At 39.0% G+C, this 22,799-nt stretch overlaps 1 protein-coding gene across 1 annotated transcript in view; it reads left to right on the top strand.

Moving 5' to 3' along the window:
• LGR4 (leucine rich repeat containing G protein-coupled receptor 4) overlaps positions 1 to 21,264 on the top strand; it is a 90,069-nt gene extending 68,805 nt beyond the window's left edge. Inside the window, exons 7-18 of the mRNA XM_075188009.1 lie at positions 3,669 to 3,737; positions 4,206 to 4,277; positions 5,507 to 5,578; positions 7,972 to 8,040; positions 9,486 to 9,557; positions 9,656 to 9,721; positions 11,187 to 11,258; positions 11,607 to 11,678; positions 12,200 to 12,325; positions 13,992 to 14,113; positions 15,095 to 15,172; positions 16,296 to 21,264. Coding sequence (XP_075044110.1) covers positions 3,669 to 3,737; positions 4,206 to 4,277; positions 5,507 to 5,578; positions 7,972 to 8,040; positions 9,486 to 9,557; positions 9,656 to 9,721; positions 11,187 to 11,258; positions 11,607 to 11,678; positions 12,200 to 12,325; positions 13,992 to 14,113; positions 15,095 to 15,172; positions 16,296 to 17,572 — 2,167 coding nt within the window. The 3' untranslated portion in view covers positions 17,573 to 21,264. The remainder of the gene's footprint in view (positions 1 to 3,668; positions 3,738 to 4,205; positions 4,278 to 5,506; positions 5,579 to 7,971; positions 8,041 to 9,485; positions 9,558 to 9,655; positions 9,722 to 11,186; positions 11,259 to 11,606; positions 11,679 to 12,199; positions 12,326 to 13,991; positions 14,114 to 15,094; positions 15,173 to 16,295) is intronic.
• Positions 21,265 to 22,799: the final 1,535 nt, after the last annotated feature.

Raw genomic sequence — 22,799 nt, 5'->3', positions numbered from 1 at the left:
TCACGTCCACTGGCAGCGTGGTGTGGAAACCCCCCTCTACAAATCCTGCGTTTGTCCCTGCCACCCCCTGCTGTAATAGTCTAGAAATTATGATGCCCGTTTAGGGGTGGGGCCAAATGATGCGATTAACTGAGCTCCGCCCCCTCATACCCACCTGCCCTCGGACCTCCTGGAGGCCAACCTGCTAAAGTTGGCAAGTGTGCCTTACATCAGAGGTGCTCAACCAGTCCTCAAGAGCTACCAACAGGCAGGAGAACTACTGACACAGCCACATAGATTAGCTCACCTGGATGTGATTTTAAAGAAATCCTGAAAACATGAACTGTTGGTAGCTCTTGAGGACTAAGATGGGGCACTTTATACATCTGAAAAACAAATTATATTAATTTTAGAAGAAACTTCCCTCTAATTCGTTTGGATAGGGCATCTGTTACAAGACCAAACTCGCAGGTTTTGAGAGTAATGTTTTTAAACGTCTTTGTTTCTAATGAATTATCAATGTGTCCCCTTTCTTGGAACCTCCCTTGTAACACTTACATCTGATACAGCTCCGTTTTTAAGTCGAGCTTAAAGACATTTGTTCCTCTTGACTTGTTAAGAATAAATGTATCTAGCTTAATTTCCTTCCCCTTATCCTGTGTTGCTGTTATCAGTTCACAAGGATGGAGGGTTTGTTGTATTCTTTCAAGGAAAGAAAAATACTGAATAGTTCTATTATGTAAAAATAAACCCATTGTTATCAAACCATGTAACCGTAACGATATGGTCCTTAATTCAACATGAACAGGTATTCAAACAAAGGAGGGAGGTATGAAAGAAATCAATAAGAGTGGCTAACTTTTGTTTAAAGCAAACAGGTCCTGCAGATATGATCAGTAAATACCCCAGTGTGGTGCCAGTCACGTCTACCGGACGCAGATTAAATTGCAAATGGCGTCTCTTGTCCTGATGATGATTTTTAGTAGCTCCCTGCATCTGCGCGAACATACGTTTCGATTTCACAATTTCTTGTTAAAATGTCATGTGTGTTGCAAAATACTTTTTGTGTGCCTGCCAAAATAAGCATCTTTTGTTCCTTCGCCCCAGGGAAAATGTGAGATATAGCATTGGCACTGGTGCTTTTATTTCTGGATAGAAAAATAAAAACAACGTGATCATTTACTTCTCTTTTCACTCTACTTTTAAACATGACTGCATTTTTGTGACACTTTTACAAGACGTAGGTCATGTCGGCTTTAAAAGTGTTGTTACAGGAGGTGCTGCATTCTTTTTATCCATTGGCAAGTTGAGGGTAGCTTTGGGGTCTGTACTCCCCTGTCCCCCCTCCTCCAGAGCAGGAACTATATATAATTGCTATATATTACTTACATAGTAGATGTAAACTATGTAAATACTATCAATATAAATCATTCTTGCCAACTCTCCCGGAATGTTCGGGAGACTCCCGAAATTCGAGTAGGTCTCCCGGGAGAGCAGGCAAGTATCCCGCAAACGGCAACCTGCTGTCAAAATGACATTTTGGCCCCGATGCCCTGCGGAAAAAAATGGCATTTTGTCGCGAGGGAGGGGGGAGGGGGCAGATGCCGCGATTCACAGTGCCCCGCCCCTCCCGCCCTCCAACCACGCCCCCCCTGCCCGGGATCTCCCAGAATGAAGTTTTCAAAGGTTGGCAAGTCTGATATAAATATACTGGTTAAATACAAAGTTGGAATCATCCCTATAATAATCCTGAGCTTTCCCCATTCATCTCTCACCCCTGTTTGTCAGACTGTCCCCTGCTATTCTAACCAGGACTGCTAAGAGGAATTTCGGGCCCACAGTACAGCAACATCTTGGGGACCCTCCCATAGATGTCGAAGGGGGTGGTGGCCTCACCAGGCTGGTGTCTCCTCCCACTACACAGGTAGCTCAGGGACCCCAGGCAGGCTGGGCCCCGGTACTTTGTACCTGCTTCCTCTCCCCCACTCAACGCCCCCGATTTTAGCTATTTAGCTGCATAAAAATTGAAAATTGCATGTGGTTGTCGTCCATCCTACTATGTAAAGCCGTTTGATCGGATGGGTAGCAGTCCTATTAACTATTACAGCCGTTGTCCAATCACTGCTCTTTTCTAAAACCGCTTATGTAGTTATTCCTATTTTTATTTATTTATCCAAAGTGGTTGTTGTGGGTTATTTTTGTTCATTTAAAGTCAGTTGGTCAAGTCACCGTGCCTTGCTAGTTCTTTGCATTGTTGTACAGCAGGCTGCTGGGTCTGAACTGAACTGACCTCTGTCCGTTGTTTTGCTGGATCAGATATAAATTGCACACTGAAGGAAGTAATTAAAGATGGAAAGACAAATACTGTGGTGTAACTAGGGGATGAAGAATACCACTGATTTTGTTAACATGCCAACTGTTTCACTGTTTTAAAGGGATGTTTAAAGGGACACAACCTTCAAAATAAAGAAAAAAAATACTTTGTGTTTAACATACCGCTAACAATTGTTTTTTTAGGTCTGCAGGCCCATTTAGGAAATAATCTGGTGTTCATGTCCATTATACTGTAAAAAGTTTGAAATAATCACACCCATACGTGCATAGTGGATCTGAAAGCCCAAATGTAAAAAATGCAAACAATGAAAGATTAAAATATTTAAAATAAAAAAAATTAAATATTACTGGCCATGGAAAAAAATCTTATTCTAAGAATGAAACCTTTTTTTTTTTTTAATTCATTTTCTGTTATCGACATCCTGAGATGTAACAGACGTAGGATTGCTGCTGTACTTGTAACTCTGTGATCCTTGTTAGAAAAGTTCCCCTATTGGTAACTCTTGCTTTCACCAGAGAGAGGTTGAATTTTACTGCTTGTACAAAGTTTTTTTCTGTATACCTAGCCTTAAAGGGATTTTTCCACCTCCAGAGGAGTTTAATTTATAAGCTTGTACCTTCATTCCTGTAGCTTTTACTAAATATCTTTCTGCTTGTCTTATCTGATTTTCAGTGTAGTCTTTATATTATCAGGCACTTGTTTATTTTATTGTTCTGACATAACAAATGTCTCTGCATACAGTTATATCCAATGCTGAAAGTGTAGCAAAGACCTGATATGTTTGATATGACAGGGTAAAACCAATAAGCAAATCTGACCGATAATATAAATACATGGCTAGAAAGCAGAGAAGAAATTTTATTAATAAGAAAAAAGATTATTGCCTGCCCCTTCCAGCATCGACTTCTGGGGTGCTCAGTGAATTTCCCAAGATGCAAAGAACAATTAATAAAATTGATAAATAGTACTCTCCATTCTGATGTTGAAAAGTGTCTTTTTATGCCGAAGTTTTGCCTATAATTAGACCTTTTTCAGGGACATATTTGAAAGTTTTGGACAGTGTAGGAAGTTTTTTGTAAGATTCCACTGTGTGTGACATTTTCATAGTTGCTATAAATTAAATCTTCCATATGAATATAAACAAAAAAGTGGAATCTTTAGATGTTCGAAGAGATAATTGAGGCCACTAAAGTTTTTTGGGGAGATGTTTGACATTGTGTTCCATTATTTTAGGACACAATACATTTTGCTTTGTCGAATCAGTAGTGATTTTCAAAATGATACTTTATGGGAGTAATTTATTACATAAATGTGCTATATTAATTTATACCTTTTTTTTCTTTTATTATTTTAGTGACCTTAATTCTAACAACCTTATGGATTTCCCTGATGTTATAAGGCCCCTGAGCAATTTAAAGGAGCTGTAAGTACAATATATTTTTCTTTGCTCACAAAGCCTGGTTGTTTATATATTTATACATATACAAACTTTGATAGATATATGATAGATAGATATATGATAGATAGATAGATAGATATATGATAGATAGATATATGATAGATAGATAGATATATGATAGATAGATGATAGATAGATATATATGCCCCATTTTACACAGCTCGTTAAAGAGAATATTTAATCATTTCCATCAGTCCCTAATCTTTTGGAGCGTTCCAACACAACATTTTGTCAGCAGCCCATTAACCTACCTGTATGTTTTTTGTACTGTGGGAGTAAACCAGAGCACCCAGAATAAACTCTCACACACACTGGGACAACATACAAACTCTACAAATAGGGCCCTGGAACTTACATGTTGCAAAATAAGTGATTCATTGCGATCCCAATATTTAGAATGTTATTAAGGTTTCTTCTGTATCATTTGTTCAGAGGCTTCCACGGCAATTCCATTACAACGATACCCGATGGCGCATTTGAGAAGAATCCACTGCTAAAAAGCATGTAAGTAGCGGGCTGGAAAATAATGTTATGATAATGTTGTTCGTACACCTACCTTGCCAGCTGTTTCTCTTTGGAATTCAAATTGATTTTAAACATTTAGGAGCTATTGAAACTTCATAGGAATTATACCTACCAAAAGTCCAGAATTTCATGGGATAGTTATGATTTTTGCTGGCCAGAAATGGGTGTAGCTTTGATGAACCTTTAGCATTGTAGTAATGGCTTCATTTTTTATATGGGCTAATGTTGGTAGGTGTGACGTGATGTATAGTGGCAGTGTTTTTAGGGTACCTAAATTGACAGATATGCTATACATTGTATTGGGTACCACCCAGAGTAATAATGGCACATTTGACACTTGGGGGGTATATTTACTAAACTGCAGGTTTGAAAACGTGGCGATGTTGCCTATAGCAACCAATCAGATTCTAGTTATCATTTATTTAGAACATTCTACAAAATGACAGCTAGTACCTGATTGGTTGCTATAGGCAACATCTCCACTTTTTCAAACCCGCAGTTTAGTAAATATACTGATTGGTGCCCCAAATGAAAGACAAAAAAAAGCATCTTCCGTTTTGGTAGATGGTTTTTTTGGTTGTGAAAAATGTAGAGCTGGAGACTCTCATCGGCAAACTTATGTAGCCAATTCTCTTTGAGACTGGCCCATGCTTAGGCTTGTCATTTCTGCAGAGCTTACGCCTGTTCAAGTGGACGACTTCATCTCATGCACTGGTGCAGATCATAATTGACCTCGATTTTATGGGCCAGTATGACCCAAATTTTCCACGTGTGGATTTCCATGATTACTGGTGGGAGAGGATTGGCTGCTGACTGCAGTGTCTTTGATTTTCGTTATTAGGAAAATATAATCTTTGAGATCCATGTAATTTGGCCACTTGGTCTGATCACTAAACTACCAGACAAGTCCATTTATTGTTTCAACCATTGGTGGGAAAAGTGTATGCTATCACATGGTGTCTGTTGCAGAGTCATACCCTTTAAGTGTCAGAAAGGTTGTCCAGGTTTGGTTAAAGCCTCCCTATGTGTTTTAGTAGCTGAAAAACATCAAGTAACATCTGTTGGGTTACGAAGTGAATTTAGTGTCATTTAGTCCTGTAATAATCGGTTTGCCTTAGCCAAAACAGCTTTCTTCTGACCTATACTCTTGTTGAACAGTTCAACTAACCGGTTGTCTTTTTTTTATTTATTTTTTTATATTCTCTTAGACAATTGTACGATAATCCGTTGTCTTTTGTCGGGAATTCGGCTTTTCAGAACTTATCAGACCTCCGCTTCTTGTAAGTACTTGTCTAGCCTTTAGTAGAATGTGTGAAGTGAGATACTTGACACGGCACTAGTGGCTTTGTCTGCTTTCTATAATTACACTGCTTAACTGTACTCTGACCCACTGACCTCCTAAAGGTTAAATAAGAACATAAAAAAATGTAGTTGGACTTAGAAAATGACTTATTCTCTGTTTGTGGTCTAAAGGAACACCTATTGAGTGCAAGATCTTTACATAATGTGATTTAAATATTGAGAGTTCTGAAATCCCAGTTTTAAAGGGCAACTAGAAGCAAATACGTATTTTGAGATGTTGAAAGTAAAACATACAACCCAACGTCTTTGCTTCTCAGCGCAGATTTGTTGACCTCTTCTTATTCGTGTTATAGACCTCGTACTAACTGTTTTATATTACTACCTGCTGGGTATTGTGTAAAACTAATTTAGAACACCCATTCATCACCATCATCATTTATTTATATAGCGGCAACATATTCCATAGCGCTTTACAATTGTGGGCAAACACAGTACACTAATAAACAAACTTGGTAAAACAGACAAAGCGGTGAGAAGGCCCGGCTCGCAAGCTTACAATCTATGGGACAATGGGAGTTTGATACATGAGGTTAAGTCTACATTTTGCATTTCGGCCCAGCCAGACTGCAAAGGTAAAAGTGACTCATAAGCTAAATGATCCTGTCACACAACAATGTTGGTCATGGGGTAGTTGTCTAGTGTGAAATTGTGTAACGGGTGGTAATAGGGTAATGTAGTGAGGTTAAGAGGGTGGTTGAGGAATATTATAAGCTTGTCTGAAGAGGTGGGTTTTCAGAGAACGCTTGAAAGTTTGTAGACCAGAGGAGAGTCTTATTGTTCGAGGGAGAGAATTCCATAGAGTGGGTGCAGCCCGAAAAAAAAGTCCTGTAACGGGGAATGGGAGGATGTAATGAGGGTGGATGACAGACACAGATCTTCTGCAGAACGGAGTTTCAGAATTGGGAGATATTTTGAGACAAGAGAGGAGATGTATGTTGGTGCAGCTTTGTTGATGGCCTTGTAGGTTAGTAAAAGTATTTTATATTGGATCCTGTAGAAATCAGGCATTCTTTCGATTTACAAAAAATAATCACTTTAAAGCTAGTGTTCTGTTGTCATGGAAACTGTTTTGCTCACACAGTATGGCTGTATGCGAATTAAAGCATTGCTTCCCAAAATCGGTTGTCAGTGGGCGCACACAAATTGTATTTGAAATATCTGTTTCTGCACATAGGTTAATCACTAGCTCAGTGATTAGGGCTACTTCTAGTTAAGCACCTAAAGCCGTGTACAGCTACTGAAGCCTGAACTTGAGAAGCGGTGAGCTACGGGATCACCCACATACATTATCTTGACAGCTCACACTCACTATGAGACGTGTGGAAGTACTGATGGATGATGAACATGCCAGACCTTATCAAAGCATGAGGACATGTCTCTGACGTTATTTTTAATATACATTACTTTTATTTGTAAATTAACTGTTTTTTTATTTTTTAATAATCTGATGTAAACCATGCTGTAACCAATACAGGCAAATTTTAAAATCCTTTTCAAGAGGCACTGCACAGATCACAGATGTGAGATTGCTATGGATTTAAATAAATGCTGTGAATGACTCTTATGGAGGCTGTGGTACCTGACTTTGATCCTGGACTGACTGACCATAGTATGAGGAATATTGAGGCTAACTTTAGTGTTAGCCCTCAACTAGCAGCCGATAGAAAACTGTCATATGTTTTGTGACTTTCACTATCCGCTTTCTCCAAATCACCACGGGCCTGATTCATTAAGGATCTTAAATGAAGAGGATTCTTATTTCAGTCTCCTGGACAAAACCATGTTACAATGCAAGGGGTGCAAATTAGTATTCTGTTTTGCACAGAAGTTAAATACTGACTGTTTTTTCATGTAGCACACAAATACTTGATAGCTTATTTGTATACTGAAATTTAAAGTTGATATTTGTGTGCTACATGAAAAAACAGTCAGTATTTAACTTATGTGCAAAACAGAATACTAATTTGCACCCCTTGCATTGTAACATGGTTTTGTCCAGGAGACTGAAATAAGAATCCTCTTCATTTAAGATCCTTAATGAATCAGGCCCCACATCCCTGATCTTGGATATGGCAATATTTTTAAATATTTACAATTACGTAAGCATTTACATACACATTTACAGTTTGTACACTGTCCTATATCATAGAGCTGAAAGCTGTATTTCAACAAGTTTTTCTGTAAGAGCAACTTTCCGCACATTCAAAATTGTTAGTGTGCGTATAGAGTGCTACTGTTCAGAGCTGCTTTTTTTAATACTGTGCTTTGTAAGCTGTGAAACTGAAGCTAATAGACTTTGTTTTCTGCTTAGGGTGATACGAGGAGCATCTGATATCCAGTGGTTTCCAAATCTAACAGGAACAGTTAACCTTGAAAGCCTGTGAGTATTCAATAAGAGAGTTAATAAATCCCACTATATTAGACACACCAAAACTGGGATACCCCTTTTGATATGAACCATGGTTGGTTTAAAAGTGTCACATAAAACTTTAACCTTCTACTGTTACAACTGCAGAACAATACAGTTTGCAGAATAGAAGGAATGGGACTGTCAATACTGAAAAATAGGGATATTTTCAGGGACTCTTCTTCAAAGCCTGGGGCAGTCCCTGGAAATTGGGGACAGTTGGCGGTTATGCTCGCTGTATCAAGCTTGGTTGTTCCCTTAAAGTATTTTTTTTCAGCAAGCATTTTGGAATGTATTGGAATCTGTATTGTCAGTTTATTGTAGTGTTAGTATATAAGCGTGGACATATAGCTGGAATCCTATTATCCGTTCCTGCTCTGCCCCTAACTAATGGCACCAGGTTGGTGTAGCACAGTGATGGCTAACCTGTGACTCTCCAGGTGTTGTGAAACTACAAGCCCCAGCATGCTTTGCCAGTAGATAACTAGCTGATAGCTGGCAAAGCATGCTGGGACTTGTAGTTTCACAAACATCTGGAGTGTCACAGGTTAGCCATCACTGGTGTAGCATTATGCATGATAGTGATGTGCATAAGAATATTGGCATGTGAACACTAAGGGCTAGATTTACTAAGCTGCGGGTTTGAAAAAGTGGGGATGTTGCCTATAGCAACCAATCAGATTTAAGCTTTCATTTATTTAGTACCTTCTACAAAATGATAGCTAGAATCTGATTGGTTGCTATAGGCAACATCCCCACTTTTTCAAACCCGCAGCTTAGTAAATCTAGCCCTAAGTGTATGCCAGGGCTGAATGATATTACGGATATTTATTTTCTCCATAAGTAAATATTTCATCCTATGCCTGCTTATGGATAATTGGTAAAACCAAAGATGGTTCCTTGGTGGTGAAAGGTGCACTTAAAAATTCATATTGTTAAAAAGCAGACTTCTTTTGGGAAAACACATTGAAACCCTAGTAATACACCTAAATGTATCAAGCTGTGAGTTTTCCGGCGGGTTTGAAAAGTGGAGATGTTGCCTATAGCAACCAACCACATTCTAGTTGTTATTTATTTAGTTCATTCTACAAAATGACAGCTGGAATCTGACTGGTTGCTATAGGCAACATCTCCACTTTTCAAACCCGCCGGAAAACTCTCAGCTTGATACATTTACCCCCGAGAGAACTTAGCAAGTCATTGTAGAGATCATTAATTACCATCAGCACTAAGGATTATGGGAGATGTAGTTCAGAGACATCTCAACAGCTATAGGTTGCAAGTCTCTGGCTTACCTATTGGAACTGACATGAATGATGTTTAAATGTAAAGCCAATAGTAAAATTGCCCCCTATGTATCGGCATCTGTTCCTAGATCTATAGATAAGGTAATAACACATTATGTATTTGTTGTACAGCACCTTGACTGGCACCAAGATAACAAGCATCCCATTGAACTTATGCCAGGAGCAAAAGACACTTCGATCTCTGTAAGTTCACATTGGTAATCTGCTTTATTTTTATTTTACTTTTCACGTATTCGGTTTAATGAATGCTGATGTTTTTTTCTATATTGATTTCCCTCCAGGGACCTTTCCTACAATGAGATCACCACGTTGAATGGATTGAAAGGATGCCGTTCACTCGAGGAAGTGTAAGTAGCAGCATGTTTATTGTTAGTGGGAAATTCTGTGATTAGACTCAAGCGAAAACTTTCATTAAACAATAAACTGCCCAAACAGACCCCAGTGATAACTTAGGTCATCTGAAATGCAGTTGATTGATCAATTCGATGAATATAATGTATAAACCCCACCACCCTTTCTCAAATCTGCTGGTAACACCTGATTGCGTTAGATGTGTGAAGCTGGGAACACACTACAGGTTTTTCAGCCAACTATCGTGCCAATCACACGGTAAACAACTGTTCTATCTGATATCGCGTTAGTGTGTACGCTCCCACTATCATGTTTTATCCATACCTGCCAACTCTCCCTGAATGTCAGGGAGACTCCCTGAACTAGGGGTGATCTCCCTCACTCCCTGAAGAGTCTGACATTCTCCCTGATGCTGAGCCAGTACAAGACGTGATTGGCTTCGCCATCTGTGGCGTTATGACACAGTTCAGACATTGTGTCCTATGTCCATGTATTGATGCCTATGGAGGTGGCCATTTTCATGGAGACCAATATTTAATCACAGACTGACAGGTAAGACAACATGACTTCAGTAATGGAGACAGAAATGTAAAAGACACTTCAGTCTCTAGAGATTCATTAGATGCTTTTCTTTAACACATAGTTGCCTACTCTCCCGGAATGTCCGGGAGACTCCTGCATTTCTGGGAGACCTCCCAGTTCTCACCCCCGCAATAGATAAGTGGTGGGGGAGGGGCTTAATTATACAAATATCACGTCATCTTAGGCCCACCTACTGCTGTAATTGGCCAAACTTTTGGCAATCATTTAGGGGGCTGGGCCAAAATGATGCAATTAGTCAGGTCCCATCCCCGCATGCCCACCTCCCCCTGAATCTCCCTGAAGCCAACGAGGAAAAGTTGGCAAGTATGGTTTTATCAGACCAAAGCACATCGTAATGTTGGATTTTATAAACGGACTAAAAATCACGATCAATGATGGAACGATGTCGTGCAAATGTAGAAGTGTGTAGGCACTCGCGATCAGCAGCATAAGCAGATATCTGTATCGTGTGCAGAGTCACAATCAGCAAATGGTTATGGCAGATGAAGAGCACAGATCTGACAGTAAATCGTGTAGGTGTGTAGACATGACTCTGCATGATCATCAGAACTTTCAGTTGTTGGTAAAATCGTTACCGAAATTGCATCTGCAGTAATTTTATGTAGTGTGTACCCAACTTTACCCCATATACATTTTCAAGACTCAAAAAATGTTTTATTTTTATTTTAATTCAGGCTTTCTTAAAGCATGTTGGATACACCCTTGTGTATACTTATGTGCTACTGTAATTTTTTTATGTAGCATTATGATGGTTTTATATTGTATTTATAAAACATGAGTGTCATTTGTTTGGCATATAATTATTTTTAATAGTAGGTTAGTGTTTGTAGTTTAACGACTTTTGCAATCTTTTTATAGGTACTTGCAACATAATCAAATCACAGAGGTTCAAAACGAGTCTTTACAGGGCTTGACGTCTCTACGTGTGCTGTAAGTATATAAAGTTTATTAAAAGGGTTTTGTTTTGTTTTTTATTTTTATTTTTTGTCGATGGTAAAAAAAAATAAAAAAATCCTTGCTTATAATGATTTCTGACTCTCCCTGGTGTGATTGTTATGGATGTAATCTGGACAGGCATGTTTTAATTACCCCAGCCACACTGAGGATTATTTAATAACTTAAATCTCTTCCTTATGTTTGTGTGCAACCATCAATTTGTTATAATGCAAATGTACCTTTTTATCACAGCCACAGAAAACTCTTTAGTTGTCTACCTACGAGAAAAATCAAACCGTGCTTTCCTGAATCTTAATCATGTATGTTCTGTAACTCTTACAGCGATCTCAGTAGAAATTCAATCAGCCAGATTCACAATGAAGCTTTCACCACGCTGACGTTGACATCTAAACTGTAAGTGACCTATCAAGTACATCATTCCCATCCGCCAGAGATAATCCCCTGCCCCCTCTTTAAAAAAAAAAAAAAATTGAATACATTTTTTTTTTCTGTGTTTCTTTGTATGCTAAGAAGATTGACTTTCTAAAAGTATTTAATAAGATCATAGACCCCCGGGGGGTAATGAGCAGAAATCAACGCAGTTTACCATTAAAATAACAACCGGGCTTTGAAGTACATTGTAGTCAGATTAAGATTTTTGTGGTGATATAAGAAATGTCAAGTGCATTTGCAGAAATGAATGTTGTAATAGTTAAGTATTCTAAACCGTGGTTAGAGAACATGAATATACAGATGTCTGGCGCCCAAGTGTCAAAATTGTGCTAAGATGTTAGGATGAGTTACTGGTTTTTGTTTGTTTTTTTTATTTGTTTTTTTTTCTTTTAGTTCTTTTGCCTGCTGGGTAATATTACATAATCTTACTTTTTATAATTCAATAACTGTCTATTAATGTCCTCTTCTCGTGGTGTTTTCAGAGACCTGAGTTTTAATCAGCTGACAACCTTTCCAACTGGAGGCCTTCACTCCTTAATCCAACTAAAACTCACGGGGAATCCGGCATTCAAAGATTCACTGTCGGCAAAGGACTTTCTAAAACTCCAGTAAGGGTCCTGCACTTAAACCTTGTTGTTGTTCTTGTTGTTCTTGGTGTTCGTGTTGGTGTTGGTGGTGGTGTTGGTGGTGGTGTTGGTGGTGGTGTTGGTGTTGGTGTTGGTGTTGGTGTTGGTGTTCTTGTTGTTGTTCTTGTTGTGACAAATATTCTACACTGATATTCAGCGGTGTGATAAGACAAACAAGCATTTTTATACAGTATAGGTATGATTAACAGATCTTACAATCTAATCTCTCGTTTCAGTGTTTTATTATATTTATACTACACAAGGTATTAAAAATAAATATTCTCATTTTAATTATAGAGACCAGCAAATTGACCTCAATGCGAATCACATTTGACTTCCATGATCAGCAATTTAAATATGACACCTAACAAGGGGCACTGCGTCCTATGGATATGATAACATTTAGCCGGTTTAGATGTATTTATTTGGATTGACTATAGTAAATAATTATGTAAAAAGAGGATTCTTTAATGATCTTGTGTAAAGAGCAGCAATGTGACCTATAGCAGATATTTGCTTATAGCAGTATAGTGTACTAAGATTAATGAGCGCAGATATCTAAGAACTATTGTGCTACAGTCAGTGTTTTATTAAATAAGCCAATTAGCTTCCCGTGCGCATATGAAATGTATTTTTCTGTCGAGGAAAAGATGTTTATAAATACCTGACCTGTAAAACGTAGCCACATGTATAGAACCTATTATTTGGAAGGCTCGGAGCTTTCTGAATAATGTTTTTTTCCCTGTCATTTGGAGCATAATGTCTAATTAATCCTAAATTACATTTACAAAGGACTCCACTCCACAATGTCTCTGGCATTACCTGCTTCATTAAATTGTTTAGCAATACTCCTCCCTGTGGGCTTGACTGGCGCCACATAATCATGTCACAAGTTTGTATTATACATTCGCTTGGAGAGGCGGGTCAGGGGCGTGTCTGAGTAGGTTCAATACAGTAAGAACGTTGCGCTGCAAGTTAATCATATATATCTTTAAGATGCACCTTCAGGATTGCACATCCAATGGGCCCTGATGTAAGTGTCCTAGTTGATAATGACGGATGCATTTATTGCACCAGACATAGCTATACGGCTGATTTAGGGCAGCACGGTGGGTCAGTAGTTAGCACTTCTGCCTCACAGCACTGGGGTCATGAGTTCGATTCCCGACCAAGGCCCTGTGTTTGCGTGTGTTTCCTCCAAGTGCTCCTGTTTCCTCCCACACTCCAAAAACCATACTGGTAGGTTAATTGGCTGCTATTAAATTAAACCTTAGTCTCTCTCTGTTTGTATGTTAGGGAATTTAGAGTGTAAGCTGCAATGGGGCAGGGACTGATGTGAGTTATTTCTCTGTACAGCGCTATTTAAATAACTGATGATGGTGATTTAAAGTTGCACATATATTAAGTTACGTGCAACTCAAAATTCTATCATAGAAATGTAAGTGTACAGATGCATTTTTGTATCCCGCCCTGCGATTGTATCAGAAGGCACTCAATGGTGCATGACATTTTGGCAGGACAGCAACAGCTACAGGGTTTAATTTTGGCTTTTGTAATTATTTGCATTTTCTGAAGAGATCCTATAACTGTATATCATTTCATGTGCATATTGGACTGACATGAGTTTTATTGCTTATCCCTCCCTAAGGTCAGTGTCTGTTCCCTACGCCTATCAGTGCTGTGCATTCTCTGCATGTGACTCCTACATGACCTCAACTGTTGAAGAAGATGCATCAAAGTATCAGAAATTACAATTGGACCATGAGAAAGGTAACATCAAACATGGAAAAAAAAAATTGCCTGGGTCCTACAGAAGACATTGGAAATGGGATAATATACTAACTGCTACTGCTAAAAATAGAATACAATTATAAAACTACATATAGTTATTGTAATATGATATAGAGAGGACTCCTTACAGATGGCATGGTGGCGGTTGCCATTTTTAGCCAAAGACAATGGAATAATGTGGTTGTCTGATTTTCTGACGATGTGTACTCCATAAACTGGTTCCACCTAGTTGCATGCCATCACAGCATGTAAGTGGTCAAGGTGAAATTCAGAACGAACCAATGGAGGCCCAGCTAGATTTGATGGTCACCTCAAATAACAAACCTATTTAATGAACAGTACTTTAAATTGACCCATGTTCGACAGATTAAATGTAGTGGTCTATTCAAAACATTTAAATATGGATTTCTTGACTGTGGGGACCCAAAAAAAGTAAGTTTTTCGTTTTTAAACAATTTATTGTATTCCTATAAAGCTAGAGTAAAGCGTTCCTCTTTTTAAATCACCACAGTGGTTATTAAATGTAACTTCCCTCAAGGCCACTGTCAAATTGGAGGGCTGCTAGCACCGGGCATCACGGTGGCTCAGTGGTTAGCACTTCTGTGCTTGGGTTATGAGTTTGATTCCCGAACAGGGTCTTATCTGTGTGGAGTTTGTATGTTCTTCCCGTGTTTGCGTGTGTTTCCTCCCATGTGCCAAAAACATACTGGTAGGTTAATTGGCTGCTATCAAAATTGACCCTAGTCTGTGCGTGTGATAGGAAATTTAGACTGTAAGCTCCAATGGGGAAGGTACTGATGTGAGTGAGTTCTCTCACTCACTCGTACAGTACTGTGGAAATAGTGGTACTATATAAATAAATGATGATGAGAGTGCAGAGGAAACGAACAATGGCTATAAAGCAGTCACAACTGTAGTACATTGTAATTGCCGGTTGAATAAAAATGTCTTCTTCCATAGGAGCCAATGAAGATTATATGATCCCAGAAGACGATAAAGAACATGTGCAAACTGTTGTTCACTGCAGTCCATCCACAGGTAACGGCCATTGTACTTTTATTGTCTTTTTGTTTCTTTGTGTGTTGGATTTGACAAAAACCACGGTCGTCTCATGCCTGGGTGATGCACCTCTAAGTGTACCGAATGGGTCTCCTGTCGAGCATGGGGAAGAAATGTATACATTATTATAATGGGTCTAGACTCACAAACAAGAGCAGTACATATTACACAAGTACATACACCACTTAAGTATTGACAACGGTGAAAGATATCTTTCGTTATTTGGTGTTCTCACTTTATATATGTGGTTGTTTACTAATCAGAGGAGATCATTTACAAAGCATAAAACATCTGAGGTGCCGCACAAAATCCAATTTGGCCCTACTATACATCTCGTTTAACACACGGGCGCCTAGATTTTCTCCAAAGCACATAGGTTTACATAGCATATTGGCAGTGTTTTTGCAGAGGAGCAGGGTCCCAGAAAGCTTAAGCCACTTTTGCCCCAACTACACCCACCTTTGTCATGAGGTGCCATAAAAAGCACAGCACAGTTATGTGGCATCTCTAATTTCCTTGATTGATTGAGAGAAAGATTTCTAATTAAACTGCTATATCTGTTTAATTAAAACTACTAGTAATTTTTTAAAAAAATGCTACTGGTTCTGTATTATACCAAATAACTCACCTGACAGATGTCCTCAATGGCTTCTAATCATATCCTTCTATTTCACAGTAGGGGGTGTATTAGCCCACTGCCCCTTGTTGGACACAGATCTGAATTAAAACTTCATCACTGTTTTGTCACTATGTCTTACCATGTTCCGTCTAACGCAGTGGATCCCAAACTTTCTCAGTTCTAGGCACCCTGAGGCTCTCCATGATTTTTTTTCAAGGCACCCCTAAGTAAAAATAATTACCAAGTAGTCCCCTGTCTTGATTATCACCTGTCCAGGCCGCGGCACCCCTTTGAGATCGCTGCGACACCCCAGGGAGCCGCGGCACACAGTTTGGGGACCACTTGTCTTACGCCATACATTTCTATAAGGAATCTGTTTTTCTTTACTCTAGTCCAATATAATGATAAGTTACTTTGTTTTGTGGCTAAATTGTTGGTAGATATTATTTGACCAATGGATTGATTCTTTTATATGTCTTTCAGGTGCTTTTAAACCCTGTGAGTTCCTGCTTGGCAGCTGGATGATTCGGCTGACTGTATGGTTCATCTTCCTGCTAGCAATCATCTTCAACATCGTTGTCATCATGACCATGTTCGTTTCCTGTTCCCCTTTGTCATCCTCCAAACTCTTCGTAGGTCTCATATCTGTGTCCAATCTCTTCATGGGCATTTACACTGGTATTTTGACTGTGCTGGATACGGCCTCTTGGGGACAGTTTGCGGAGTTTGGCATCTGGTGGGAAACTGGCAGTGGATGTAAAGTGGCCGGGTTCCTTGCAATTTTCTCTTCTGAAAGTGCCATTTTCTTCTTGACTTTGGCAGCCATTGAGCGGAGCTTGTCTGCAAAGGATATAATTAAGAAGGAAAAGAGCCAACATATAAAGAAATTTAAACTTGCTTCAATTCTTGCTGTGTTTCTTGCTATAGCAGCAGGATGCTTGCCATTATTCCATGTTGGAGAGTTTTCCTCCTCTCCGCTGTGTTTGCCTTTTCCTACAGGGGAAACACCCTCTTTGGGCTTTACGGTTACCCTGGTTCTCCTTAACTCCTTGGCATTTTTGGTGATGGTTATAACCTATACTAAACTGTACTGCACTTTGGAGAAGGAAGACCTCTCAGAAAATGCTGAGTCCAGTATGATCAAACACGTTGCTTGGTTGATCTTCACCAACTGCATCTTCTTCTGTCCTGTGGCCTTCTTCTCATTTGCGCCACTCATCACCGCCATATCCATCACTCCTGAAATCATGAAATCGGTGACTTTGATATTTTTCCCATTGCCAGCCTGCCTCAACCCTGTGCTGTACGTCTTCTTCAACCCCAAATTTAAGGAAGACTGGAAGCTGTTGAGGTGGTACTTGACCAAAAGAAGTGGCTCTGTTGCAGTTGCGACCAATGCTCAAATGGGATGTGTGACTCAAGATTTCTATTATGACTTTGGAATGTATTCCCATCTACAAGGTAACATCGCAGTGTGCGACTACTGCGAGTCTGTTCTCCTAAAGAATCCTCTGCCTTGCAAACACTTAATAAAGTCTCATAGCTGTCCTACCTTAGCGGTAGTGCCATGCCACCGATCGGAAAACTACTGGTCAGACTTTGGTACTCAGTCCGCCCACTCGGACTGTGCAGATGAGGAAGATTCGTTTGTGTCGGACAGCTCCGACCAGGTTCAAGCCTGTGGCCGAGCCTGCTTTTATCAGAGCCGTGGGTTTCCCCTGGTCCGTTATGCCTATAATATACCCAGGATGAAAGACTGAGGATATACTGGTGGACATATTTGTAAAGGAACATAGCATTTGTCAGAAAGCACAAATCATTAAGGACCTAACGGCAAAGGGAGCACTTTTGTAAGCATGTCACTTATAAGAAGGGAAGTGGACAAAGGACTTCAGAACTCTTAACCGAAACCCTTTGTTGGCTGTGGGACCGTGTGTTTTGCGCTGAGAAGCTCTGTAAGCAGTTACGCGCCTCTGCTGGAGACAAAAAAAAAGGCTAAAGACTGACTGTCCGGACGATAAATAATTTGTAAACCAAAATTGTACCTGCATATGTTTTTGTTTGTCTGTGTTTTAATCTATGTAATGCTGTGCGTGCTTTATTTTTATACAATATAATGTCCTTATGTTAGCCCTTTTCCATGTTGTATAGGTCTGTCACCTACCGCCGTGTAGGTATTGAGGGAATGTCATTTGATGAAGACAGTTGTTGATTTTCTTCTGCAGCAAAATAAGGTGTGTGCTTAGTAACTCAGGATAACTTAACTGCAGGGCTAAAAGGGAGATCCTCCCGAAATGTCATACTGTGATCCGAAGTATGTCTAATCAGGTTTTGCTGCGGAAGAATTCACTTGTGCCAGTTATTACCTTGCCCTGATATGTCCTTAATATGATAGGCTACAGACCGAGTAGGTTTGTTTTACACGAACCGTGCAAGGAAGTACTCATTGCCAAGCCCATTGGGTGCATCTGCCAGCTCCACCCTCGCTTGGATGATTGTCCATAGCGCTAACGTTTGTGCGCATATTTACGTCAATTAGTCAAGCACAAGAGTTGGGACGTTTATCCAAAACAAACGTCTGGATGGATGTTAACAGCTTTCAGGTGAGTCGAAAAGGAAATGCAAAACTTACAGTATTATATCATATATTCAGTTACAATAGCTTAAAACTCGCCAGTAAATTAATCATTAGGCAAGGATGTGCCACAAATAATCAGTACATATTGCCCTCTAGACATTGAGAGGTACATTTGTTATAGTAGTGGTTAGTCTGCAATTATTTTCTAAATCCATCGATATAGCCACAATTTTGAGCTAATGTTTAACTTTTTTTTTTTGTTTAATAACTGTAGTCTGGTGTCAGAATACGTTTTAAAGTGTTCTGTCACTAACAAACAGTGCAGACAATGGTATTGTGGGCTAACCCACTAGTCTTCTCAAATCACTCAAAACCATTTACATCAATGAAACATAACGCACAAAATAGTTCAGTCCTCAGTTTAGAAGTGTGTGTATGTAAAATATATTATATACGAATAGTTTCCAACTTTCTATATATTTGGGGAAGTGTTTGCAGAAATGTTTCCTTTGATGTCTGTGCCATCTCTGTACATTGACAGGATTCCATAGTACAAAACCAGAAGTTTAAAAACGGTTTTGCATAATAGTTTGCTTTGTGTCCTCTTTAAAACGAATTGAAATCGACAGCATATTGGAGCATTTCTGAAATCCTCATTTGAAGGGTTTACATTGTAAACTAAAGCGGAGTACACATCTATGTAATCTTAGGCTAGATACACATTGGCCCAATGATTGCACGAAAAAAACCTCCAATCATCCAACCGTTTGGTCAGATATCGTGTCGGTGTGTATGGTGACACGATCTAAAGTCGTCCCAAAGTGCCGATCATCGTTTCATTTGGTTGGTCGTACTGTTCAATATTTTCCGACCAACCACCGACTGATCTTGTAGTGTGTATACACTCATGCTCACGATCTCCATAGAGTTTACAGAGTCGGGCTCTTTTCAGCCGATGCTAGCGATGAATGTCCCGGTGAATAAATGTAGAGAGTGCTGTAGAAGGAATAATTCATTTGTTCGTTCTGAGACAGAATGTTTAGTTTCAGAGTCACAGAAGCTAACGAAATTCGTTAGGACATGTGTATAGCTATAACAAGGCGGATTCAATCAATGTGACAAGAATGAATGAATATTGTGCTGTCATTCTCTGAAGACTAGAGCACCAGATGAAGAGCACAGATCTGAAGGTAAATCGTGTCGGTGTGTACGCATGAATTGTCAGACTGATCGGAACTTCAGTCTTGGGTACAATCGTTTGAGAGAACACGTTGGTCAAAAAATTCTTCAGTGTATACCTAGCCTTACTTATTTCGGATGTAATTTCTGTAAAGATTTCACCAATGATTGAAAGTCCCAATGAGCATGCCAATACATGCGTACACACCTACACGATTTACCTTCAGGTCTGTGATCTTCATCTCTCAACCATTTGCTGAAAGGATCGTGACTCTGTAAACACTCTACATTTAACAGATATCTGCCTACACTGCTGGTCATGAGTACTTAAGCTGGGTACACACTACACGGTTTTCGTCCAATAATCGGCTCAATCAGCCAACATACGACCGCTCGTTCAAGAGTCGGGTCAGTGTGTGCAGTGACACGATGGTCAAAAGTCTGCCCAAATGGACGATTGTCGCCTCATTTGGTTGGTCTAACCGTTTAATATTTTCGTTCCAATACCGTTTCCGTTTTGTAGTGTGTATAAACTTCCGACCGATCCACAACAGTGAGTACGAAATTACAGTCATTGCTCACGACAACATGGCTGTAAAAAGTCGCTAAAGGGACGTCCGCTCTTCCCTTTATTGTCCTAAACAAGGCTAGTGTGTGTGCAGTCCATGGACCGAGCGATCGGACCATCGATAGCATGTAAAATCGCTCGGCATAAAAAGTTGGTTGAAATTTCTGTAGTGTGTACCCAGCTTTACACATCTGCCTGACATTGTTCCATTGTTGATAGGGATTTTAAGGAAGCTTATAAAACCAAGTCAACCGATAAAATATGTTTTGGAACGATGAACCATGATCGTGGGAGCGTACATGCTTTTGCAATATCTGACCAAACTGTTGCGAATCGTGTGACCTGCTTGATAATTGCACAGGTGTGTACCCAGCTTAACCCTTAAGACTCCACTCTGAAGCGCAGGCATCAAACAAAGAAGTATTCACAATGTATCTTAATAGAATTGAGAATTCCATGGCAGGAAATAATTATCTTCAACTAATCAGCCTCCTGTGAGTTTAAAGCAAACAGACAAAAAAAAAAAAAGTAGTTGGCCTTTCCTGCTTACAAGGTCTGTCAACCGTGCTCACAAATTAATTATGAGCACTTTGCTGCAAAATATGTTTTTCATCCAAGTCTTTAAAATGTGATCAATTTTGGAATAAAAAAAAAAAAAATATTCTGATTTTTGTTAAACAATATTGTTTTATGCTCTGGCACTTGTCAATTACAAGTAAAATATGTTTGTGGTGTTGCCTGCTCAAAGAGCTGTTAAATGTAATTAATCATTGTACACACAAAGCACAATTTGTCAGATGCTACCCCTTGCCGCAACTCCCTCCCCCCCTCCCCCTTTTAGAGACATTCCGGTTTTAACAGTGAAGCTAGATTAACGTTATACAAATTAAGCTGTATATATAGTGAGCATATTTTTTTTTATCTTTGTATTATAAATTATTTGATAGAGCGCAAGGTTGGGTTGTATAGCTTCAGTTTATTTTGTCAATTAAAGCTACCTCCTAAAACTATATTGGCTGCCAGTAGCAGAATAAATTGGTTTATATACTTTTTTTTTTTTTTCTTGCATTGTAAATAAGCTCTTTTGTACATAGCCGCTGTAATAAAACAAAGTTGTTGTATATTAATCATGGGAGGTGTCAATGCTCTGACTCTATTGTAATTTTTTTTCATATGAAAAGGCTTTTAACAAGTAAAGAATTGCTTTTCTTTTGTGTGTTGAGTTATGGATATTATAATTGCTTAATAGTATAATGCACGGTCTAGTGTAAATTATATGGATTGTACAGGTCACCTATGAATTCTGTTGCTATATAAAAACACAGTGGTAGGAGTGGTACAAAAGTCAAAAGTGACTTCTAATATGCATAGTAATTTACAGTAGTGGTTTAAAGTGATTAAATCGGAAATCACAGATTTTAAGACATTTAAATCAGAAATCACCGTTTATAAAAATTATAGGCGTTTATGCATATTTTAATATCATTGTGAATTATACAGTTAAATCAGTCGCCAATGGTCTTATTTTGGCCCCACCCCTGTGGTGCAATCACACAATTGCGCCATTTTTCCAAAGGAGGAGGGACCATAATGACGCTATTCACTGCAAATTGCATAATTGAGGCCACAGTCCCACCCACTTCACTAGAAGTGGGTAGTTTCTGGGTGAAAGACCTGCTCTCTCGATGGTCCAGGAGAGCTACCAGAAATTCTGGAGTCTCCCAGATATTCCGGGAGAGTGGGAAAGTTAAAACTCCATTTTTATGTTTAGTTTTTTCAAGAGACCAGGCAAAGTTGATAGAAACTGATGGAAATATTTAAAAACTGAGGCAATCTGCAATTAAACATGCTGGTTAATTATCTGTCAAACGCGAACTTTAGAAAGAAAAAAAACAAACTAGTTTGTTTGTGAACAAATATATACAGGTTCGCAGTCCTTGGAGTTTATTAGGACAGTCCTCTAAAAATCAGCCACGCAGACATTTAAGAGGAATGTAGTCGTTAAAATCATTATTTTCAGTAATTCCATAACTTTGATTTACTAAAACATATATTACATCTCTCAAATGTATACTTCAGTAATTCGCAAAGTACATTACTATGACCATACAAAATATTGTGTCTGGGTAGATTTGGTGGGAAATATCAGAGAAATGGGCCGACTAAAATTCATTAAGGTTTTAGGGGGTTGAGCGTAAAGATGTAACTTAAATCCTCTAAAGCAGAACAGAACAAATCCTAGTAGCTATCGGCAGACAGATTGTCAGAGTTTTGCAATATATCAGAACATAATACAGCATCGAAGAATTCCAGGTTTTCCCAGTTATTTTCCTAGAACTCAGACAGTTAGGGATAGATTTACTAAACTGCAGGTTTGAAAAAGTGGAGATGTTGCCTATAGCAACCAATCAGATTCAAGCTGTCATTTATTTAGTACAGTCTACAAAATGACAGCTAGAATCTGATTGGTTGCTATAGGCAGCATGTCCACTTTTTCAAACCCGCAGTTTAGTAAATATACCTCCTGATGTATCTTGATTGAAAGTATCAAGCACAATAAGGGTTTCATAAAGTTATTTTGGCAACCAAGAGTAAACATTTTATCTATCCATTGAAGTTCTTAGCAGAGACATAGTATGGTATTTTATATAATAACATGGTA

This window comes from Mixophyes fleayi, chromosome 10, assembly GCF_038048845.1.
Source record: "Mixophyes fleayi isolate aMixFle1 chromosome 10, aMixFle1.hap1, whole genome shotgun sequence".
Classification (NCBI taxonomy): Eukaryota; Metazoa; Chordata; class Amphibia; order Anura; family Limnodynastidae; genus Mixophyes; species Mixophyes fleayi.
Note: the sequence above shows the minus strand (reverse complement) of the source record. Positions and strands in the feature narration are given on the sequence as shown.